General features: G+C 32.8%; 3 protein-coding genes across 6 annotated transcripts in view; 2 read left to right on the top strand and 1 right to left on the bottom strand.

Annotated features, from left to right (window-relative positions):
- LOC128162087 (LIM domain only protein 3-like) overlaps window positions 1-5983 on the bottom strand; it is a 46054-nt gene extending 40071 nt beyond the window's left edge. The window contains exon 1 of one of the 3 annotated variants that reach the window (XM_052825681.1): window positions 5851-5983. Coding sequence is in view for 2 of the 3 variants with exons in the window: in XM_052825611.1 (XP_052681571.1) it covers window positions 897-909 (13 nt within the window). In the remaining variant the exon portion in view is untranslated. Of the gene's footprint in view, window positions 1-896; window positions 1183-5850 lie in introns of those variants that run through there. The other 2 variants (XM_052825611.1, XM_052825533.1) reach the window with 2 other exon arrangements.
- Window positions 5878-14967, top strand: LOC128160649 (rho guanine nucleotide exchange factor 39-like). Of its 2 annotated transcripts, none has more exons than XM_052824086.1 (13): window positions 5878-5986; window positions 9120-9230; window positions 9388-9563; window positions 9791-10006; window positions 10195-10313; window positions 10694-10764; window positions 11060-11223; window positions 11458-11667; window positions 11857-11945; window positions 12136-12247; window positions 12629-12853; window positions 13026-13288; window positions 13688-14967. In XM_052824086.1, exons 2-13 carry the CDS (start codon window positions 9203-9205, stop codon window positions 13788-13790), a joined length of 1776 nt encoding a protein of 591 aa, XP_052680046.1. In that variant the 5' UTR covers window positions 5878-5986; window positions 9120-9202; the 3' UTR covers window positions 13791-14967. The 2 variants fall into 2 exon arrangements, with proteins under 2 accessions (XP_052680046.1, XP_052679998.1); XM_052824038.1 differs by lacking the exon at window positions 5878-5986 and adding an exon at window positions 8806-8845.
- Window positions 14968-18510: 3543 nt separating this feature from the next.
- Window positions 18511-20821, top strand: LOC128161671 (meiosis-specific protein MEI4-like). Its single transcript, XM_052825064.1, has 4 exons — window positions 18511-18633; window positions 18735-18947; window positions 19803-20197; window positions 20309-20821. Exons 1-4 carry the CDS (start codon window positions 18612-18614, stop codon window positions 20702-20704), a joined length of 1026 nt encoding a protein of 341 aa, XP_052681024.1. The 5' UTR covers window positions 18511-18611; the 3' UTR covers window positions 20705-20821.
- The last annotated feature ends 49 nt before the right edge of the window (window positions 20822-20870 follow it).

The following is a 20870-nucleotide window of genomic DNA, read 5'->3' as shown; positions in this document are numbered from 1 at the left end:
CATCAAGCAGTGCAATTCTTAATATACTGTAGAAGCAAATATTTTTGTTTGGTCAGAATTTCATTGTTTTTAAACTACAAAATATTTTGTTGGCATTAAATTTCGGCATATTGTTATCTCTCTGTATTCATTATTACTTGAGTTAAAAATTCGTAATGGATTAAATTTCGTTGATTTATACTGCCAACGAAAATAACGAAATTAAATCCTCAACTAATATTTCTGCTCCTAAAGTTTATCTCAATATTAGGCATCGAGATGTTTTTTCATGGGGGGGGGGGGGGGGGGAGGGGTTATCAATGACATAATATTCCTATAATGTGCAATAAATTACGACATAATTACAGAACTCAAACTTAATTTTAAAGAAGAATTAAAATGTTAAATAAAAAGAACAATGTCCTGTGACTCAATTTCTCATCTACCAACACAATACGATGTAAACACTTCAATCTCTTCAATTACACTCTACTTTAGACAATGGCCCAATTGAAAATCAACTTCCTTTATTTTCAGAAAAAACACTTATGATAAAACAAATTATTAACATAACAAATGAATAAGTATTCGTTAAATTAATGCATCTGGAAAATCAGATAACAAACTGATAACAAAAAACTTGTACAACATACCAATTTTTATAAAATAAACGGAAATCTTACTTACCTTTTAAAAAGATAGTATTTCTGTCCAAGGTTAATGCTTTTGATATATTAACCAATTGTAATGATTTTCAATATTTTGCTTCATAAAATTATCTATATGATAATTAAATATAAAAAGTAAACAGTTTATAAGTTTTACCTACTGCTAAGTAGTTGTTGCTATAAATACATTCAATATGTTAAACAAAATCTTAAAAACAAGATAAAATACTAATAGTAAAAAAAATCTACCTGTTGGTCTCATCTTTGCACGTTTTAATCAAAAATCCATTTTCCTCAATAACACGCGGGTACAATCCATTTATGAATGAAGAAGCAGCGGGAAAAACAATTCCCAAAATAGAAAAGCTGCCCAGATATGATCGAGTTAAACAAACACAGAAGATGCACTGTGAAGGGACTGTGGCAGTGAAGAGACTGTAACAATGATATAAGGGGGCCTCTATCAAACAACAGGAGGATATAAAACTCCCAGGACACACGCAATCAAGGGCCACAAGAAAAATAAATATCTACAAGTACCAGTTTATAAAGCTCAAGTGTGTGTCTCAAGTAGGACACGGAAAGTAATCGAGGATACTTAGTCGATGTGGCTTCCTGATAACCATGGCAATACAGCATGTTCCCCACTCCACAATGTGGATTCAGTCAACCTGTCCTGTACAAATGTTTTATTCTCCCATGCTTCACGAGACCAATGCAAACTTAGGCTTTACACATCATGATATAGTGAGCTATTTGCTTTAAATAAAATGAAACTATTTCTGATCACTTAATGACCATATCCAAACCCCTTCCCCAAAAATATTATTCACAAAAAAGTATAAAAAAGTACTGATGATTTTAAAGCATGGAAAATAATGGTGAAGTAAAATAAAGAACAAGAGGCCCATAGGCCACATCACTCACCTGAGCAACAATAGTCATAATAAAATCTGATTTATGGAGTCATATACAAAATATCTGGACATGTAGCAGAAAAGACCCTGTTTAAAAAGATTTTCAAATTTTTCTGCAAATATTCTTATGTTGAACATTGAGCCACTTTTAAAAGGCTGATTTCAAAATCATATCACAATGATTATTACAGTTCTCAAGATGATCTAAAACAAATATCTATAAGCCTACATCAAACTTTGAGCCCTTGGTGGGGGCCAAAAATTGTCTGACCAGTGTCCAAACAAATTAAGAATCAACAATTAAACTAACTGCATGTATGTTCTCAAACACATAGAGGTCTTTCTACCTTATTATTTTTTATGGTTTGTTTCAATATAACTAATAAAACATTTTCTCTGCGTTACTATTAAAAAAATGTCAAAAACTTAAATATGCATTTTTTTTTGCTTGTCCTTTGACCATTATGTCATATTGACTGGTAAAGATTAACATTTCAATTTAAGGTGGTTTGAAGGCCCTATGATGTAAGGTTCAAAAGTTGTAGGTGTTTTTAACAAATTTAAGAAACTTTCAAGGGCAATAACTGCCAGAAGGGGGCCTCGGGCCCTTTTGGTATGAATAGATTTAAGAGCCCTCTAAGTGTATAAAAGACATTGGTAAAAGTTCCAAGTCTCTCTCTTAAGGAGTAGTGTTAACAAACTTTTCGTACACAATGGCAATAACTTTGTATGTTCTGGGAGTTTTCAAGCAAAGGGTCATTTGGTACCATAACTTTTAATGGTCAATTACATAAAGAAAAAATTGTTTCAATATCTCTTGAAATAAAAAAGCTGTCCCTGGAAAAAAAAGAGAAGAAAAAAATAATAAAAAAACATAAGAAATACAAAAGGTCTTTCACCTGAAAGGTGGAAAGACCTAATAATATGTCAAGATGCTTGCATATTACTAAAACCATGTATTTTAACATTTAAGTTTACAAAAATAATTTTTTTCCAAGTAAAAATTACCCCTTCCGACATTGTCACCTCACCCTAACCCCGGGGATCATGATTTGAACAAGCTTGAATCTACCTTACCTGAAGATGCTTTTACACAGGTTACAGCTTTTCTTACCAGTTGTTTTTTTTCAAAAGGAGATAAGAAGAATTTTGTTACATATATTCCTATGTAAAAATGTGACCCCCCACTGTAGCCTCACCCTAGCCCCAGGGATCATGATTTGAACAAACTTAAAACTACCGTACCTGAGAATGCTTACACACAATTTACAGCTGTTCTGACCATTTGAATTATGAGAAGATACCAACAAATTTTTAAATAATTCTTATTCATCTTCCTTTGAAAGAGGGTGTGGCCCTTTAGTTTAACAAACTTGAATCACCTAAAGATGCTTTGAGTCAATTTTAGTTCAAATCAGCCTCGTGGCTCTGGAGAAGAAGTTAAAAATGTAAAAAGTTTACAGAGTTGGAAGCCAGACAAAAAAGTGATTAGAATAGCTCACTTGGGCTTTCAGCTCAGGTGAGCTAAAAATGGTAAAATAAGGTTTCAAGTTGGAAAATTGTTGATTATAGATTAGCAGTGTATCTATTTTTTTTTTATTCTAAAAATCAAATTGACATAACATCCACCAACAAATACTGATATTAATAAAGGAAAAAAATGATTATAATATCTTTATCAATAAATACTGATATAGAGGGAAAACAATTTGAAAGACATGATGCAAACCATGAGTTTTGGAAGGAGTTCATATATGGACTTTTACCATCTTCCTGAATCTAATACATGTATTCATATTCTAGGCTTGCAGAAGAAATTGATATTCCGTTTTTCAGGTTGATCATGTGAGTTATACTATCCAACTATCTCCTTTCAAGGAAATTAAGTGACATAGTTTTTAAGATCAATGTAGTAAAGCAACTGACATAGTTTTAAAGATCTAGTAAAGCAATCTAATATACCGGTACAGATCTATACACAGATTATTTATTTGTTTGAGGGGGGTGTAGGATTTTATTGATAACAGTGATTTTGCTGATTATAATACATAAGTTGACAGTCATGTTTCACATAATATTTTGAGTTATCAAGCTCATCAATTTGAAACAGATACCTTTCTTCTGAGTAAAAATGTATATGTTTTTTAGTATGACAAGTTTGAAATACCCTATTCTCTTTTGAGAAGTGGACAGGCATAGCCTTCTCAAAAGAGAATAGAAATACCCATGCATCTTTTTCCTCATACATTGTAACATTTGTTATCTTTCTGCATCAACTTCCTCTACAGAGATAAGTGTAAGATTTTTGATTATCTTGTAATCTTTGTTTAATAAATACCGGCGAGTACCTTGCAAAGAACCATTTGATTTGACTCGATTATTTGAGTGGTAACCCTTTTGTTACTTCCCTAAATATGCCAAGGGATGGATAATTGTACACGAGGTTTGCGAGCCTCGTTATTGCAAATATTTCTCACCACAAACCCTTCTTCAAATGTGTCTCTGGTATATTATTTTCCATATAACTGACTTTTTGATCACTAAAGTTAGTCACCCAGAGCTAGTTTATCTCCGGTTAATTGCAAAATAAAGTCACCACGAATAAAAGTTGGTTGAAGCACCCGATCATTTACATTTCTGTATTTGTTCATATGTGATATAAGGGTTGAAGTCATCAATATTGTAGAGAGTAAGTTAAATGCAGGTTAATAAACACCTTTTAAATTCAGTTCATGTACATGCAGTGATCAAGTAGAATAAGTAAAATCATTGTCATTTAAATGTAACAAAGAAGGTACAGAGAAAGCTATGACATTTGGAAAATAGCATTAATTAAGGCCAATAAAAGGTACTAAAAAAGATACTAGTTCAGTATCCATGAGTGCATGTGAAGAGTCTACACAAATCATTCTACAAGTACCGGTAAATAATTTTTCAAGTTAAGTTTACAAAAACATGATCAGGCTTTTGAATATGAGTGTTAGAGAGTTTGACTGAGAATATTCAACACAAATGTCATCTCTGTGTTACTGTATTGCTCTGAACTCGGGAGAACCACCGAGAACGATGAGGAAAGTCTCAATATGTACCATCGAAAATGCTCTCTAAGAATCTTGAAGTAAACTAACTGGCCAGACAAGATATCAAATCAACAAAAGGAGGAGTTAGAAATGGATAGGCCAAGTCCTTCATAGAAACAACAGCATCTGAACTGCTTTGACTTTGTCCTCCAGGGAAAAAAGCAAGTCAGGCCAAAGAACACCTGGGGATGCAAAATGGAAAAAGAGAGAAAGAAGAATTGGGGATGGCACAGTTGGATCGAATTGCAAGTTGTTGTCAGCAACTGATGACTCATAAGTGGCCTCTTTTTGTTGCACAGCCTCACGCATGCTCAGGGACATGGAGAGGATGAGGCAAGGAAAAGTTTGAAGTCAATTTGTGATGACTGGGTTTTCAAATTTCAATGCTTGTAAAAACTATGTCATGGCAGAAATATTACAAGACAAATACCTGATTTTGAAATATAGAGTAGACCCATTTACCGTATATTGGTTATTTCTTGGTATATTTATATGCAGTCATGTTCCAAACATCATTTCTTATTCAAATATGCAACTCTGTATGTGTTTCTTGGAGTCCATACTTGCTGAAATGTTTAATTTTGACATACATAAGAATTCAAGAGTCTGGGTGACTTTTGAGGAAACAGACAAACATGACCTTAAGGTCAAGATCTAGTAAATGAAAGGTGCCTACAGGTTCATGAAATTTAAGATATAAATTCTTTCAATGATGCTTCATAACAATAGCTTTGTTTGATAGGGTGTACTGGGGCTAAATATTTTGGTAAAAACAATGAAAAAATCATATTTTAACCTGTCATTTTCAATAAAGTATAAAGGAAAAAAGGAACAATGTTCAGAGTTTTGTTCATTTTTGACGAATAAAATATACCTAGAATGCCTACAGTCTCTCCCAAAACGGAATTAAACAAGCTCCTGACCTCCTCATTAAAATGATGTCAAATTGAAAACAGTTATCGGGATTACTTTACCCATGATTTAACATAGAATGTCAAGAAACTGTTTAATTTCCTACATAATTCCTTTAAAGCCATAAAGTATGGGAAAAAGATTCTTCAAATCAATTATGACGTCATAATAGTTCTAACACCAAAAAGACACTTTGGAATCATTTACTAGATCTTGACCTTAAACAACATCAAGAATCCCTGAAAGCCACCAATGTTAGTTATAGTAATGATCATGCAGTTAAGAAGAGCTCACCTGTGCTTTAGATGAAAAGAAAAGCCTGAGACGTTGCAATTGCCAAAAAAGATAACAGTCAAAGCATCACATAACAATGAGGACCTTGCACATCCTTGATAATTCCCAACTCTCTGGAGTCAGGAAGAGGTATAAGGTACATCTCGAAGCAATAGTTATTTGTTGCATCTGAAATCAACAGAAAACCGTTTTACTCACTGATTAAAGTACAATGTATTAGGTATTTGTTGTCTGCCCTTCTGTGACAGAACTAAAATATCTGACACAGTAATGCATTCATATTACCCACTTTCAATGCAGACATTCAATCTGATTAAAATCATATCTTTGTTACGCTCCTGAATTCTGATAGTATTTTAATCAGATTGAATGTCTGCATGTGCAACTTTACAATTGATGCAGCGGATTACACGAGAAATAATATTGAATGATATAAGATATCCATTATTCTGCTTTAGAATTAAACCAACATTGACCAAACTCCAATCATTAAATTGATTATGTGACTGAACAGATCAAAACACAATTATCAAATGATACATAATGATAAAGGACTGCGAACGATAGCATTGTCTAGCCACCTAACTAAAGTCATTTTTTGAAAGTTGACTAATTAAAGTTAATTTTTTATAATGATGTAAACATTTATGTATATTTTCATTTAATATTAATGATTTGGTCAAACAAAGAGAGATAACTTTGTATTTTGGGTTAAATGGAAAACGGAAATGTTTTTTAAAACATCTTTCCCCCCTGTGAAACAAAAATTCCTTTTGAGGGGTTGTAATTATTGTTATTTAGCATATTTTTACCAAAGGGTTTGTTGTTTCACGGGGGGGGGGGGGGGGGGGGGGGGGGGGGGGGACATATGTCTACAGACCGCAATACATTCCAAAAAAAGAATTTTGCTTTGTAAATTTTTGAAAACTAATTAACAGATATGAATTAATATGAAATTTTACTTTAATTTATATCGTAAATATGTTATTATTAAGTTTTTATGCATATATTGGCCGCTAAATAATATTTTCCTCACTCATAGAGACCGATTTCAATGAAATTTTTTTTGATATAAATTGATTAGGATTTGATAATACTTTTAGTAGAAAACTTAGTTTTTAAATATCTGACAGGAATTCCGAAATATTTGGATGTAAAATGTAGGCGGGAAACGGGCGTTAGCGTTCGCAGTTCTTCTTAATTGCCATAATTAATCGTAATAACGAGATCTTTTTCTCGTAATAACAAGAACTTTTCTTGTAATAACGAGATAAATAACTCGTAATAACAAGATAATTAACTCGTTATAGAGATCTTTTTATCGTTATTACGAGATCTTTTCTCATAATAACGAGATAATTAACTCGTAATAATGAGATCTTTTCTTGTAATTACGAGATAAAAATATCTTTTTATGTGGCCGTTTTCGTCTTTCATATTTGCTCCACCTAAACTTCGTTCATAAACAACGTACATCATTTAAAGTTAAAAATCCTTATTTTATTTGCTCTTATTGTGGTAGATCGGGATTTTGTTTCTATTTATTATTATTAGTATTCCGATCCCGGTGTGATTTATTCTATTACTTTGGTGGCGCCCACTTTATACGATAGCCAATAACGTTGTTGACAGTTGTCTATTGTTCTGTCCCATATATAAAGCCGTGTAAGTCCTTATTTGACGATGGAGACGGCTGGTTTCGCTAGCTACTTTTCTCCTGAAGCAGAGAGGGGGAGGGAGACAGCTGGTTTCGCTAGCTACTTTTCTCCTGAGTCCCGGCCCGTCTCGTCTGTCTATTTAAGGTCCCTGTTAAAGTTAGGTTTTAGGGTTGGGGGATTTTAAGTATATGCTATTGCCTTGTGTTCTTATTTTGTTATAATAAATTTATAAAGGGTTGTTAATCTTGGTTTTCATTTACTTTGGGTTTGGTTTATTATATCTGGTTTATCTATAGTGAGAGTAAAGTCGTTTTCATACCTTATTTATAATTTAGTAAAGTTTAGTAATGTAGAGGTCAAATTCAGTCACAAAACAAAAATAAACACAATGCGAAGTACTGATAAAAACCTATACGGCACTCACCTGCTACATGTAAATGATAAATTGTATTTATTTTTATATATTCTTGCTTTACTTCCAATATAACTTTTTCTTACATTTTTTATTGAATTTCTACAAAAATATACAACATTAATCCTGTATTGAAATAACTTTAATAAGGCAAATGGACCTTGGGTGAACGGAATCAAGGGCAAATGGCGTCAAGGGCGAATGCATTTTTGGTTGAATTAACATACATTCTCTTAATTCACAGTCCATACTTTTTATTTTTCATTCCCCTAATCATGATACAGTCATTTGGTTTTTTTTTTATTTTAATTTATAACACAAAGTAAATTATTTAAAACAATGCACAATTGTTTATAAGACATAGTTTTTTTAAACTGGTCTAAATTGACAGTTTAAATATAATGCTATTTAATAATTTTGATCATAGCGTCAAGATATATTTGCTAATCTACTTTAAATGCGGCTGTTAAAAGATGCTTAACATCTCAATATTGAGAAGTCTGGATCAGATGTATTATGACCGCTGTCCATGTTTAAATGCTATGCTTGAGGCATAAAAGTAAATTATTTCATATGTATCTTCATCTTTTTGTTCTTAAAATTTGTTATACCAGATGAAAAATTGCTTTACCGCAGTCCCTTTTTTCTACCAATATCATAGTTTTCGTCTATTAGTGCAACCGTGAAAACGAATTAGATAAGTCAATCTTTATTTTTTCAAGCATTGTAAAATGTTTTAATTTAACAAAAAAAAATCATCAAAGGTAAAAAGATGTATTGTATTTTATATTGCTGTTTAATAAAATTAATGTCCAAATATATATGAATGATGTGAAATTGCCCTAGTTTATAGATCGACTAATTCTGTGTCCAACTTAGCTTAGACGAATTTCCGGCGGGAGATTCAATTTGTTTTGCCGAGCAGGTATCGTATTTTCTCTCGCACGAATGTTTTGATTATGTTAAACTGACTTAGATGTTTTGATAAGATTTTCGATTTCCAATCACATAAATGTCTGCGAAGCGTCATGTTAAAAGTAAGTTGAGGTTGGCCTCGCTAAAATAAAACTGCAGGCTGACGTATGGGCCTTTATGACCCTCCCGTGCCCTCCCGTGTTTGTGGTAATATTATTACCATGTTAATGTTACTATTTATGTCTGTAAGAATTTAAGGATGGATGCCCCTTTTAATTTTATAGGGATGAAATTTATCATAGGGAAATGTTTTCGTGACTCTCTGTGTTCTTGACGCCTAAAGCATCAAAATAAACAGCTGTCAATCATGTTATCCACAAGAAGTCGATTTAGGGGTAAGTTACTATGTCTGTGATGAATGGTAAATATTTATCATGGTCTAAAGAGTTTACCAAAAAAATTATACAATATTAATTTATTTATAAGTTCAATATTATCAAATAACAAATTTCATGAAATTTAAACTTATCCAAAATATGTTTAATTTTCTAGTTCTCAGTGAAATAGCGGAGGAAGAATTAGCAGAATTATCTCAATACAGCAATGGTGATCCAGAAATGGAAAAAGCTCAAGCTGAGGCTCGACGAGACAGAAGACGAACCAAAATCACTCAGGAAATGTTTGAGACAGAAAAAACCTACCTCAACCATCTAGAGCTTGTTAATAAAGTAAGCTATTATGAACAGAGAATGATGCAGATGATTGAAAAAAATCCAATGATTTCCGATGTGTAGTACTTGTGATGATGGAAAGTTGGTTTGTTACTGAGATCAAACATGACATTTTACATTTACAGTTTGTTGATTGGATTTTCAAATTGTTCATTCGTTTTTGCAAAAGTTTACTGTGATTATAATAAGTAATTGATGTATAATATGGAGTTTGTATTTTTCAGCATTTCGACTTTCCTTTGCGGTTTAACTGCCTAATCCCAGAGGATGTCCACAGCAACATTTTTAGTAACATTGAGCAAATCATGGAAGTGAACAAAACTCTGTTAGAGTACATGGAACACACTACAATAGGAGAGGCCTTTAAGTACTTAGCACCATTCCTCAAGCTGTATTCCTCATACGCCAACAATCATGAAAATGCCATCAATTTACTTCAGGTAATTGTAAAAAAAAAAAAATGGAAATTTACTTGGACAAAGACATGCAATTTTTTGTGTATTTTTCTCACAGAATTATGTACCGTAGTAAACTTTTTCCCTGATACTTGGTTCATATCTATCTTGCTTCCTGTTATTCCAATGTCTTTTGAAATAAGAAGGTATTGTGAATATTTGATATTTTACAGGAATGGAGGCAGAAAAGCTCAGGGTTTCATGAATTCATACAAAATCAAGAAGAGAAAGCTGACATGATGGGGCTCAAGATCAATGCACTTCTTATAACACCTGTTCAAAGAGTTCCAAGGTAAATCTAGAAAGATGGGGAATATACATGAATGATGTACCATTAATAACAATGAATTCCTTTCAGAACCCTACAGGTTTATTATTAAGTTCAGGAAGGTAACCTCTTTAATCCATGTACAAAGTATCTCTTGGTTAGTCATAACAAAGGTAATAAATTACAGCTTAGAAAGTAGAAAACATTACAGATTAAAAAAAATTGGGGGGGGGGGGATAAATATTGTAAGAAAATTTGAATACTAAGTTTCAAGATTGTTTAAAAAACATCTACTTCGACCAAATTGGATCGTCTGTAGAGAAAAAAACTTTTGCTGTTTTAGGTTATGTTAAACTGAGTAGGTATGTCATTATTTTAGTTTTATCATATTTGTTTTTCTAAAGATACAAATTGCTTTTGGAGGACCTGTTGGAAAACACCTCTACAGATCACCATGACTATGAGGAACTTAAAGGTATTTACATGTATGATGAATTTTTGTATTTCAGATATTTTAAGCAAAAATTTACTGGCAACACATTAAAATTTTGATAAAGTTATTAACACCACCCCCCCCCCCCCCCCCCCAAAAAAAGTCAAGTGACAGGCAGACTGATAGACATGTTTTGAGTCTGCTACGTGCTTTAACACAAATTGCCAAAATATTGATTTTTTAGGGGGGGATTGATTAAAAGATTTTTATAGAGTCCATATTAACTTTAATTATTTGGTAGCAGTAACTCTTAAAACATGTGGTAAAACATTTTTAGAGGCAGTACAGAAAGTCAGCGACATTGCCACCCACATTAATAACCACATCAAGCAGCATGAAAATTTCCAGAAAATGCTCAGCATTCAGAAATGTTTTGATAAATCTGCTCCTAAGTTACTCACACCAGGCCGAGAATTCATCAAGGAGGGCATATTAAAAAAGGTAAAATTTGCCATTTGAAGTACCGATACTCTTTTTAAATGGCAGATTTTTTTTTTCAATTTGATATTTAATTTTTTGCTTACACTTGTCTCTCCTGCAATGCCAGAAGAGTTTTTATTCATTGAATACATAAAGTGATTGTGACTTACAAATCACTTCCATGTTATTTTAGTTTTTTTATGTTCAAGATATCATAGTACATGTACATCAGCATACTGCATTTGAATATTACAGATTTCCAAACGAGGAGGAAAACCCCACGACCGGATGTTCTTTCTGTTCTCGGACATCCTTCTGTACGGGAAGCCCCGGCTGCTGGACAGCACCAACAACTCCTACACCTGCTGCTGTGTGCTGCCACTCAAGCACTGTCAGCTGGAGACTGTGTTTGGGGGCTCCAAACGGGGGGCTCAGGAGAACACTGAGGCAGGGGGGATGTTTAAGGTATGTGTTGGTCATTCTGTAAGAAGATTGATCTTGAGGATAAGTGCTCAAAGAAGTATTACTTCTAAGGGAGCACAAAAGAACACTGAAGCATTTTGCTTGTAGTGTTCTGTAGACTAGTGGCCTTTCATGTTTCATTTAACTTGGTGTAAAAAGGAAATAATGATGCATATATTTTTTTTTCAACAGATCACTTGCAAAGATGAGAGCTTACTTCTTTTCTCCAATGATCCAGAGGAGATGAAGAGCTGGACAAATGAGCTGGATTCTGCTATCAGGTTCAATCCGGATGTGTTCATTCTTTTTCAATACTTATATTTCATAAATCTCAATTTATATTAGAAGTGTTCTTTAAAAGAGGTCAGGTATCTGTACAAAGTTATAACGATATGAAGTAAGTTTGGATCTTTTGCCTTTGTTGCATTTTCTTGTATAAAATTGGTTACTTTTATTTACTTTTTCCTTTAGGAAACTAAGTAATAATCGTTCTACATTGAGAAAACCAAGTAGCAACAAAGCTCCCATGAGAGGAAGGTCACTATGGAAACTAAGGAGGCAAGAGAAGCAGAAAGATCAACAGGTAAGAGATCAAAGAGACAGAGGTCAGAGACTGTCAATGAATACAACTACACATTTACATAAATATTATGGGTTGTTTACATGCATAGTGTACATGTATTAGCTTTGTAAAATTGACAACATGCATTTATACAAGACAAGAAATATATGTCAATTTTTTAATAGCTGCAGTAAAAGTTTGCAATAGGTCACCTGAGTGACTCAGGTGACCTAAAAATTGATGTCCAGGAATGTTAATGAAAGCACAGTATGTCTTCTTTCTTCAGCATATTCTCTAATGGATATGTAAGAAGTTTTAAATGAATTCTGCAGTGCTGAATGGTTCAGAGGACACATTTTATTACATGGTTTGGTTAATATGACATTGTTATTTTTCATGTAGATCCGCCGCATTATCAAAAAGAATGAGCCCAACTGCAACAAATTGTCTCCATTAAAACTTGTCCAGGATATAGACACCAACACATGTTTGTCTCCTTGGAAACGTCCCAAGCTCTGCTCTTCTAAACTCTCGTCTACACCTGTTGGAGCTTATGTGTCAAGAAAGGGACGACTATCCAGGCCTCCCCCTCCATCAGCATTGTCTGAAAATATTCCACCTCCACAAGTATTGAAACTTAGCTTTGATATTGTTAAAAACCTATCATAAAACAGTATACCAATGTAGTAACATGCAGCTTTAAGAGATAGTACCATCTCTAATAAAAATGTATACATAACATGTTTTGCCTATTTGATATCTTAATGTGCCTTTGTTATTATAGTGATTATAATTACAGCTAAATCTGGAGAACGGCTTTGTCCTTTCTCCGGTGGTGGCCCAAAAGACAGAGAGTGAAGAGGAGGACTCCTTCCTGCAGATGACCATGGGGGACATTGGAAATGCTACTGTAGAGTTTGACTCTTTCTGTAGACTAGGAGGAAATGACAAAGCAGATGCAGACACTGATAGTAAGAGATATGGGTCAGGGACTGGGCATGAGGACTTCACTAGAACATCTCTCTCAGGAAAACAGCATCTCACTAGACATCCTCTGGAAAGGTATCCTCAAAACACATAAACATTATTATAATTTTGAGGTGACTTTAATAAAATCTACTGGGTTTTTTTTCAGGATATCTCCTGCTTTTTCTTACCATCATTAACTCACTATTTAAAAAAAAAAAAGATATGAAACTACCGGTAGTTTATTTAGAATATGATAATTTTTGCATTAAATTTATGTCTTTGCATTAAATCTATGTGAAAATTTTGTGTTGTTGGTAATATACTACTAGTAACATTCAGTAATTTTCTGTTTAGTATACACGTACAGTATTAAAACATAAGTCAAAACTTTTAGACCTATTATGGTTGAAAATATACTTTTAACTGTCGACCAATTTTTTGCATGGCTACTTTTTATTTTATATCTTTAGCTTTACATGTATTTCTGAACAGATTTTCAGAGCGGGGAAAGACTCTGAAGAAACGATGTCAAAATGCCTTAGAAAGTGCCCAGACTCGAATAAATGAGACCAAGTCATACTGCAACATTCAGTGAGCGGACATTAGAAGCATGACAAAGGTTTTCAGGAAAATGCCATTACAGCAATAAATTTCCAGGCAAACAGAAACAATATTGTGCACTTTTACTTTTTGTGTAAGATTTTGAAGGTTTTGTATGAATCTTTACCTGTCCAGTATTTCTCCTCTAGGATTGGGAATAGTTATTTCTTTTAATTTTGAGTTCTTTATAACTTCTGTGTAATTAAGCAAAACTGAACAGTGGTTTGAGACAGTATTTTAAAATCATAAATATATGTACAAATGTACATAAAAATCTCTTTTAAAATGTACTTAAAACAATGTATTGACTTTTATTTTGTGATCTTTTTTGCATTCAAACTGATAGTGCATTCTGATTGAAATGGTGCAGTTGTTTTGCTGTTGGTGCATAAACATGTACATGTATTTATTATTACCCAGAGCTATTGCAACGTTTAGTTGAGTAATGCTAATAAATTGGGTTTATTGGTAAAATAAAAAAAATAATTCTTATGTTTGGACAAATTGTTGTAATTGTGGATCGGTTCATTTACCTAACCAGGCACTTATCAAGCCACTTCTCATTTATGTTGCATTTCTGTATAACTTATTCATGTGTGAAGTTCTATTTTAATCGATTAAGCTTGATAATTTGTGTAAATCTAAATTTTTACTATTATATAACTTTGTTTAATCATTTGTACAATTTCAAGATACTTTTGAAGATCATGTGCTAAAAAATACAAAATGTAGCTGATTTGCATTTTAGACATTTCTGTTAAAATATTTTCATTTTTATTCATATTTTTTCAATTTTTTAAGATATTTTTGTAATTTTTTCGTCACCATATCAAAGTCTATGGATTTTGGATTGACTCAATGACAATTTATCTATGATCAAGACACCAGTAAGTACAAAACCTTACTAGTTACTACATCAAATGAGTGTAGAACTACTGGGAGAGATAACACTTGGACATTATACACTTTAATGTAAATGTGTGTTGTTGTGTTTATTCAGAATCCATGTATTTTTCTCTAACAAGAATTCAGCAATATATTTTATTATAATATAATTTCATGTTATTTTAACAAAATATTTTAAGAAATATTTTTATGGATATTGAAAGAAATCTAAACACATGTTTACTACATAAGTGTAAGCATTGAATAAAAAGCATTTTTAAATTGCATTTTAAAATTTTATAACAAGCATCATTTAATCATCAGATAAATTATGTAATAATTGTATTAATTCCTTATGAGATTGTATCATAATTATATATGAATGTTAATGCTGAAATAAAGCTGATTAAAACTTGCCAACTTTCAGTATTTTACAAATAGCTTTTAGTACATGTATACATGACATGCGGAAAATACATGTTATGTAGTAATTATTTTTTACACAAAGAAAGATGGAGGCTGGATTACTTATAGCGGCTATGGTTGTTTTACCCTTATCTATTTAAATTTTAAAGTGCTGTCATCCAAGAGGGTTGTATGTTTCTCATGCTTTATGTGTAAAAGATTTTGAGGTTGATTGCAAGGAAGGTAGACCCCCATAAAATTAGGTGTTCACTGTTTTGCCACTGAGCTAGTCTTTGATTATATTGATGATATCATATTAAACTGTAAAACATTTGGGATTCATGGCATAAGCAATAATTTTTTAAAAATAAAAAAGTTTCATGAACTTGTCAGGACAGACAACTTTAATTACTTTCGCTTTGCACCAGTCACGTTATCATCTTTACCACGTCCGTGATTCATGCGTGTATGAAGGTAGTTAGCATTGCAAGAATTGCATAACCCACCTTTATAGCGGATAATGAAAAAAAAAATGTTTACAGTGATCACCACCTTTACAGACAGTATAAAACAATCAAAGAAAATACATTTGTTTTATTGTTTATATTTACATTCATCTCTGAATAATACAAAGAGCAGGTACGTTAGTACTGAAAATTGGCCATAATGAACTTAATACGTAGATTGTCCATCAGAATAATAGATAGAATGAACAGCCAATCAACAATTAATACATTATTTATTATAGGTTTTTTTAAGATAAAGTTTGTATCATTAAAATTAGCAAAAATGCATAATATAAAGCAATCTTCAAGAGTGAGTGTGTTTATTCATACGCAGACAGGTCGTTTTACTGGATTGCGTACATATTAGTCTCATCAGTTTCAGTGTGAGAATTACAATCGACTTTCTAAGGAAAAGGGAAAAATTACCAAGTGAATGTAAATATATTAATTGTTATATTTCATAGCAAATTTGATATTTTTATTAAAGATCAAAAATTTCAACATGCGTCGCTTTTCAACTGTTTCTTCACCGCGCACTCTCAACTTGAAATAAAAGATGCGGGTCTTTTAGTCGAGACTTTGCACCATAAAGAACCCTTTCTGTCCGAAAGCGCTGACCATACATAAGTCTGGACTCTTATTCGGTGTCGTCTCGGTATACGACAAAGAATCTCGACGGGACTTAAAGCAGTAACCCATTTATCCACCAATCGCTAGTATATTAAAGTCATAACCAGATATCTAAAATCATAGTTGGTTTAGATAAAGAAAGTTTCAGTTTTAAAGTAAATTCCCTGGGCTCTGAATAAATAAATATTTGGTTTGCCGTTCGTCTGGACTAAATATTTCACTTCAATTTATTTTTTCTGACTAAAAATACATGTATAAATTTTGATAAATTTTATATGTTATGATAACTGAAATCTTGAGAGAAGCAAGATAGTTTTGTGTAATTTTATTTGATTTTTGTGTGGAATTAAGCGAATGTTAACTCGTGTGTTCTATGTAAGTTTCATTGTATTTCATTTTCTTTTTTTGCGGGGGGGGGGGGGGGTTAAATGTCAATATGAACATTTTTTTAATTGCGTTAATTAGATAAGTAAGACAGGCCAGTAACTTGGTTTTATAAAGAGAAGATGTTTTCTCATCGGACGTTAAGATTTGGTGTATTTAAACATTGGATAAAAAAGAGTGAAACGCATCCAGAGGAGAGGAAAATATAATTTTTTTTTTAATTTCATAATTTTTTTTTCTTCGAAATACTACTATTTATCACATGTTTATCCCAATATACGGTGGATATCACTCATGGGATAAATTTTTGATATTCCACTGTGTGTTCTTACGCCACGTGACGTCATAGTTAATCATTACGTAGGTTTAGACGGTTGATTGACGTAGAATGAAAAAGTAAATAATTAATTCGGTTGAGGGGTGTTGAGATATAAATTTTAAATATTTAATGTTGTTTCAGTTATTTGTCATGAATTCATAAAAAAATGTTCGAAAATGAATGTATGTTTGTTATACTTCAAGGAACTTTTTTTCCATGCGTAACGTTGTTGACGTGTTGTAAATAATGTGTTGTGCGGCTCACAATCACAATTTTTACAGAAGAAATTGGGATTAACAAAATACTTCGTAAAACATGTGATAAAAAGAATCTCTCATGATTTGCGATGGTATATGATTTTTATCCAACTCGTTGTGTGTTTTCTATCCCCTCGCCAAGGCTCGGGGATAGAAAACACACAACTCGTTGGATAAAAATCATATACCATCGCAAATCATGAGAGATCCTATATATATTTGCATTTCCATTGTTCTTTCCCACTGTAAGCCCATACGGAGGAGCTGCAATTATTTCTCTATAATTTAATTCTGGTTGTAACGCGCTTTCTGATTGGCTAAAAAATTATTTTTTATCGTATAAAAAATGTTGCCTACGTCATAGTAAGACTAACGTCAAAAACGTATCAATACGCCTGCCGTTACGTTTGAATTTTGTACAATTTTACATCATTTTAAAGGTCAAATGACCGTTTTTATCTACAATGAAGAGTAAAAAATTAAATTATAAGCAATGAATTCAATATTTATTAGTTTTATACGATATAAAATGGTTTGAAACAGTTTACGCTTTTTTATAAACCGCTTCGCGGTTTATAAAGCGTAAACTGCCCCAAACCATTTTATATCGTATAAAACAAATAAATATTGAATTCATTCCTTAAATAATCGCAATTGCTCTGTCAGTATACTATGACGTCATAAAGGTGTAACGTTATAATTATATACTTTTCCATGACGTTATAGATTTAAACCACTATACGATACATCATGTGTTTTTCTCCAACTCCATTAAAATTGACGTATTTACATGTAATATTAAAACATGTTTTTGATAACATTTTAAAGGAATTACTGTTATAACATATCATTGATTCTGTTAACAAATATATGTGAATTAAAAAGATACATTACAGTCTGAATGTTTACTTTTGATGTAATAGCTAAATGTCAAGGTCTAGGCTAATACAGGGTATTTGCGAGTGGTAAAATGCAAATATAAGTAATAAACAACGATTATTTAGTGAACATGGCTAGCGCGCATCATGGAATATGCCAACAGAGCAATTGCTATTCATAACGCCATGTTCACTAAATAACGTTGTTTATTTCTTAAATAACGCATTATAAAAATGATTTACAGCGATTACGCGAAAATCGAATCCAGAACTTAATTAGGAAAACTACCGCATAGCGTATATATGGTTTTTATGCATGCTTTTTTGCAGGCGGGTAAATCTTTATTATAGTGCTGTCTGGAGAGGTACTGTAGCTTTATGTTAATGATTTTTTTAGATTCATAAATATAATTTAATTGAATAATATATCTCAATTTTAGAATAAAGGAATAAACAATCGCACTGTTTGTTTAACGAGTAAGAATAAAACTCACATGACCTATTAAATTTGCTCTTTCACGATGGGAAGGAACAAATAGTACCACAGAGTTGATGGCTCAAGAACAAACAAACGGCAAGTATTAAAAACAATGATAATTAACTTGTTAACCGTTATATCAAACGTACTAGTATTCTTTAGGCAGCAAACTTCATTTTCAATTTGTTTTGTTACAGAAAATAATTATGTTCATTACTTCAAAACCGCGGTTGCTCTCGCGTGCATAAGATCTAAACCACCCGGAGTGTCCAGCCGGGAATATGCAGAGAACTTGTGTGCACAGTACCGTGCTGCTGGGGATCGATGGAAACAAAAGTATGAGGAAGCAGAGAGGACTATCCTTAGGCTTAAACAAACTCAGGAACTGCAATCAAGTTTAAACTTCTCTGGTATGTTTTAACTATACTGACGCCAGGAGTCGGTTCCAAGATTTTTATGCAGAACATTTGAACCATTTTTAATAAAAATGTGGTCTCAAGGTTTGTTCAATATTGGCAAAAGATCTCTCGGCTTTTGATGTGAATGTCTGTCCAAATATCCATGTCAAGATAATACATGTGTTATGGTCAGACCGGTTCAAATACAAGCGCCTTTAATAACTAAGTAGGTAGAACACCTGACTAGAGATTCAGGCCGATCATCAGGGGGCCTGGGTTCGAATCCCAGTCTGGTTCATCATTGTTTCTCCCACCCCATTACATTTGATGCCATGCCAACCCCTGGAACTAACAGGTTAAGTTCTGCTAGGGGAAGAGCCTGGGGTGATCTATGGGGATGAAGATCATTTCAGGGAGAAGGAATGTGACAGACCAGTCCAAATACTGGTGTCAGATTGCTCAGGTTATAGAGCGCCTGTCTAGATTCAGGGGGCATGGGTTCAAATCTTGGTCTGGTCTGTCATTATTTCTTACCTGTTACACATGTATTCATCAAGATTAAAAGTCAAGGTGTTAGCTATTCAAAATTCTGCACACTCACTTAAATTGACTTACTATTGATGATTTAATGGTGTATCTAAAATATTTTATAGATTTAGCTCCAAATAAAATGCTCAAATTTTGGAAAGTGTTCAAAGTTCAAAATAAGTAGAACACAACTAAGTTTCTTGTGTTTTAATGATAGTTTATGAAAATATTTTTATCATCATCAATCCATGTTTTATTATCTAGGCACCAATTTCATCTGTAAGGTAAAATGGCTTTTCCTGTTTTTATAACTAAGAATTTACTTGACTCTTCCTCCAGACTTGGCAGATTTGCTCCCTTTTGTATCCTTCAACAATGGACCATCACAGATCCAGAGTGAAGAACCAATGCAGGTAGATGTGGACCGAAGTGCCAACCAGATAAAACAAAACACTGACTTCCTAAAAAGTTTCCTTATGTTGAAGCAACTAAAGAGAGAGCTACCCCACAAAATAACAGTGGATAACACAGTACATTCCACACTTCTGGATTCCTTGTACTTGGTCACCAAAAGTATATACCAAGAGGAAGGGGTGTCAATTCCAATCATCAGAAGCTCCTTTCAAGTCATCAGTCACCTGAGCGCTGTCATGAACAAAAATTTCCCTCTGGTGGAAATTCAGAAATTGGTGCAAACAGTATTAGAAAGGGCTTTAGAGAGCAAAACATTTGAGGTAAAGATCATTTCTGAAATCAAATAAAAAAAAGTTTTGATACAATGTAAAATTTATCAACCAAAGACACTTTGGTAATCAGTTAGATTTTAACAATTCTTTTTTTAACAGAGAAAACAGCGCAAAGAATTGATTCTCTCCCTTAACGAGTTCCTTACTCCTCAAACGAGGCACATAGTCTTGGACTCTTCATTAGCAGCTGTTGAGAGTTTTTCGGCACATTTACGGACAGTGAATGAAAGTGAGACTCCCCTGAACACTCAGAAGTACGAAAACATCTACTATGTGTTTGACCTGCTTCAGATCGTTCTCGAAAACTACCCAAGTCAAAGTGATAACTCTCAAAAAATAAATTTTAGCCATGATGCCGACATTCAAACTTTAGAGATTTTGAATCAGGTTGCTGAAAGACTGGATAAATGTGTGCTTTATATCTCAGACATTTTCCCTCTTTTTGTGTGCAAAATTTGGCTTATAAAAGATAATTTCTTGTTAAACTTGAGATAAATTTCTTGTTAAACTCGAGATAAATATATACATCGCATAATGTCAGAATAATATTGTTCTTGCTTATAAGATAATGAGCACAAAATATCACAACACTGATAATTACCAATGGACAACTAGAGTCCACTGAGAAGTTGCAGAAAATTTTGTAGAACATGTGTTTTTG

The sequence above is a fragment of the Crassostrea angulata genome, chromosome 1, assembly GCF_025612915.1.
Source record: "Crassostrea angulata isolate pt1a10 chromosome 1, ASM2561291v2, whole genome shotgun sequence".
Lineage (NCBI taxonomy): Eukaryota > Metazoa > Mollusca > Bivalvia > Ostreida > Ostreidae > Magallana > Magallana angulata.
This window is presented reverse-complemented; position numbering and strand designations above follow the sequence as displayed.

Bases quoted from the DNA above. Each gene is read 5' to 3' on its own strand.
- LOC128160649 (XM_052824086.1), top strand. From the start codon at position 9,203: ATGTTATCCACAAGAAGTCGATTTAGGG. The intron at 10,765-11,059 runs GTATTTACATGT...AAACATTTTTAG, and splicing joins TGACTATGAGGAACTTAAAG to AGGCAGTACAGAAAGTCAGC. The intron at 11,224-11,457 runs GTAAAATTTGCC...TGAATATTACAG, and splicing joins AGGAGGGCATATTAAAAAAG to ATTTCCAAACGAGGAGGAAA.
- LOC128161671 (XM_052825064.1), top strand. From the start codon at position 18,612: ATGGCTCAAGAACAAACAAACG. The intron at 18,634-18,734 runs GCAAGTATTAAA...GTTTTGTTACAG, and splicing joins GGCTCAAGAACAAACAAACG to AAAATAATTATGTTCATTAC. The intron at 18,948-19,802 runs GTATGTTTTAAC...CTCTTCCTCCAG, and splicing joins ATCAAGTTTAAACTTCTCTG to ACTTGGCAGATTTGCTCCCT.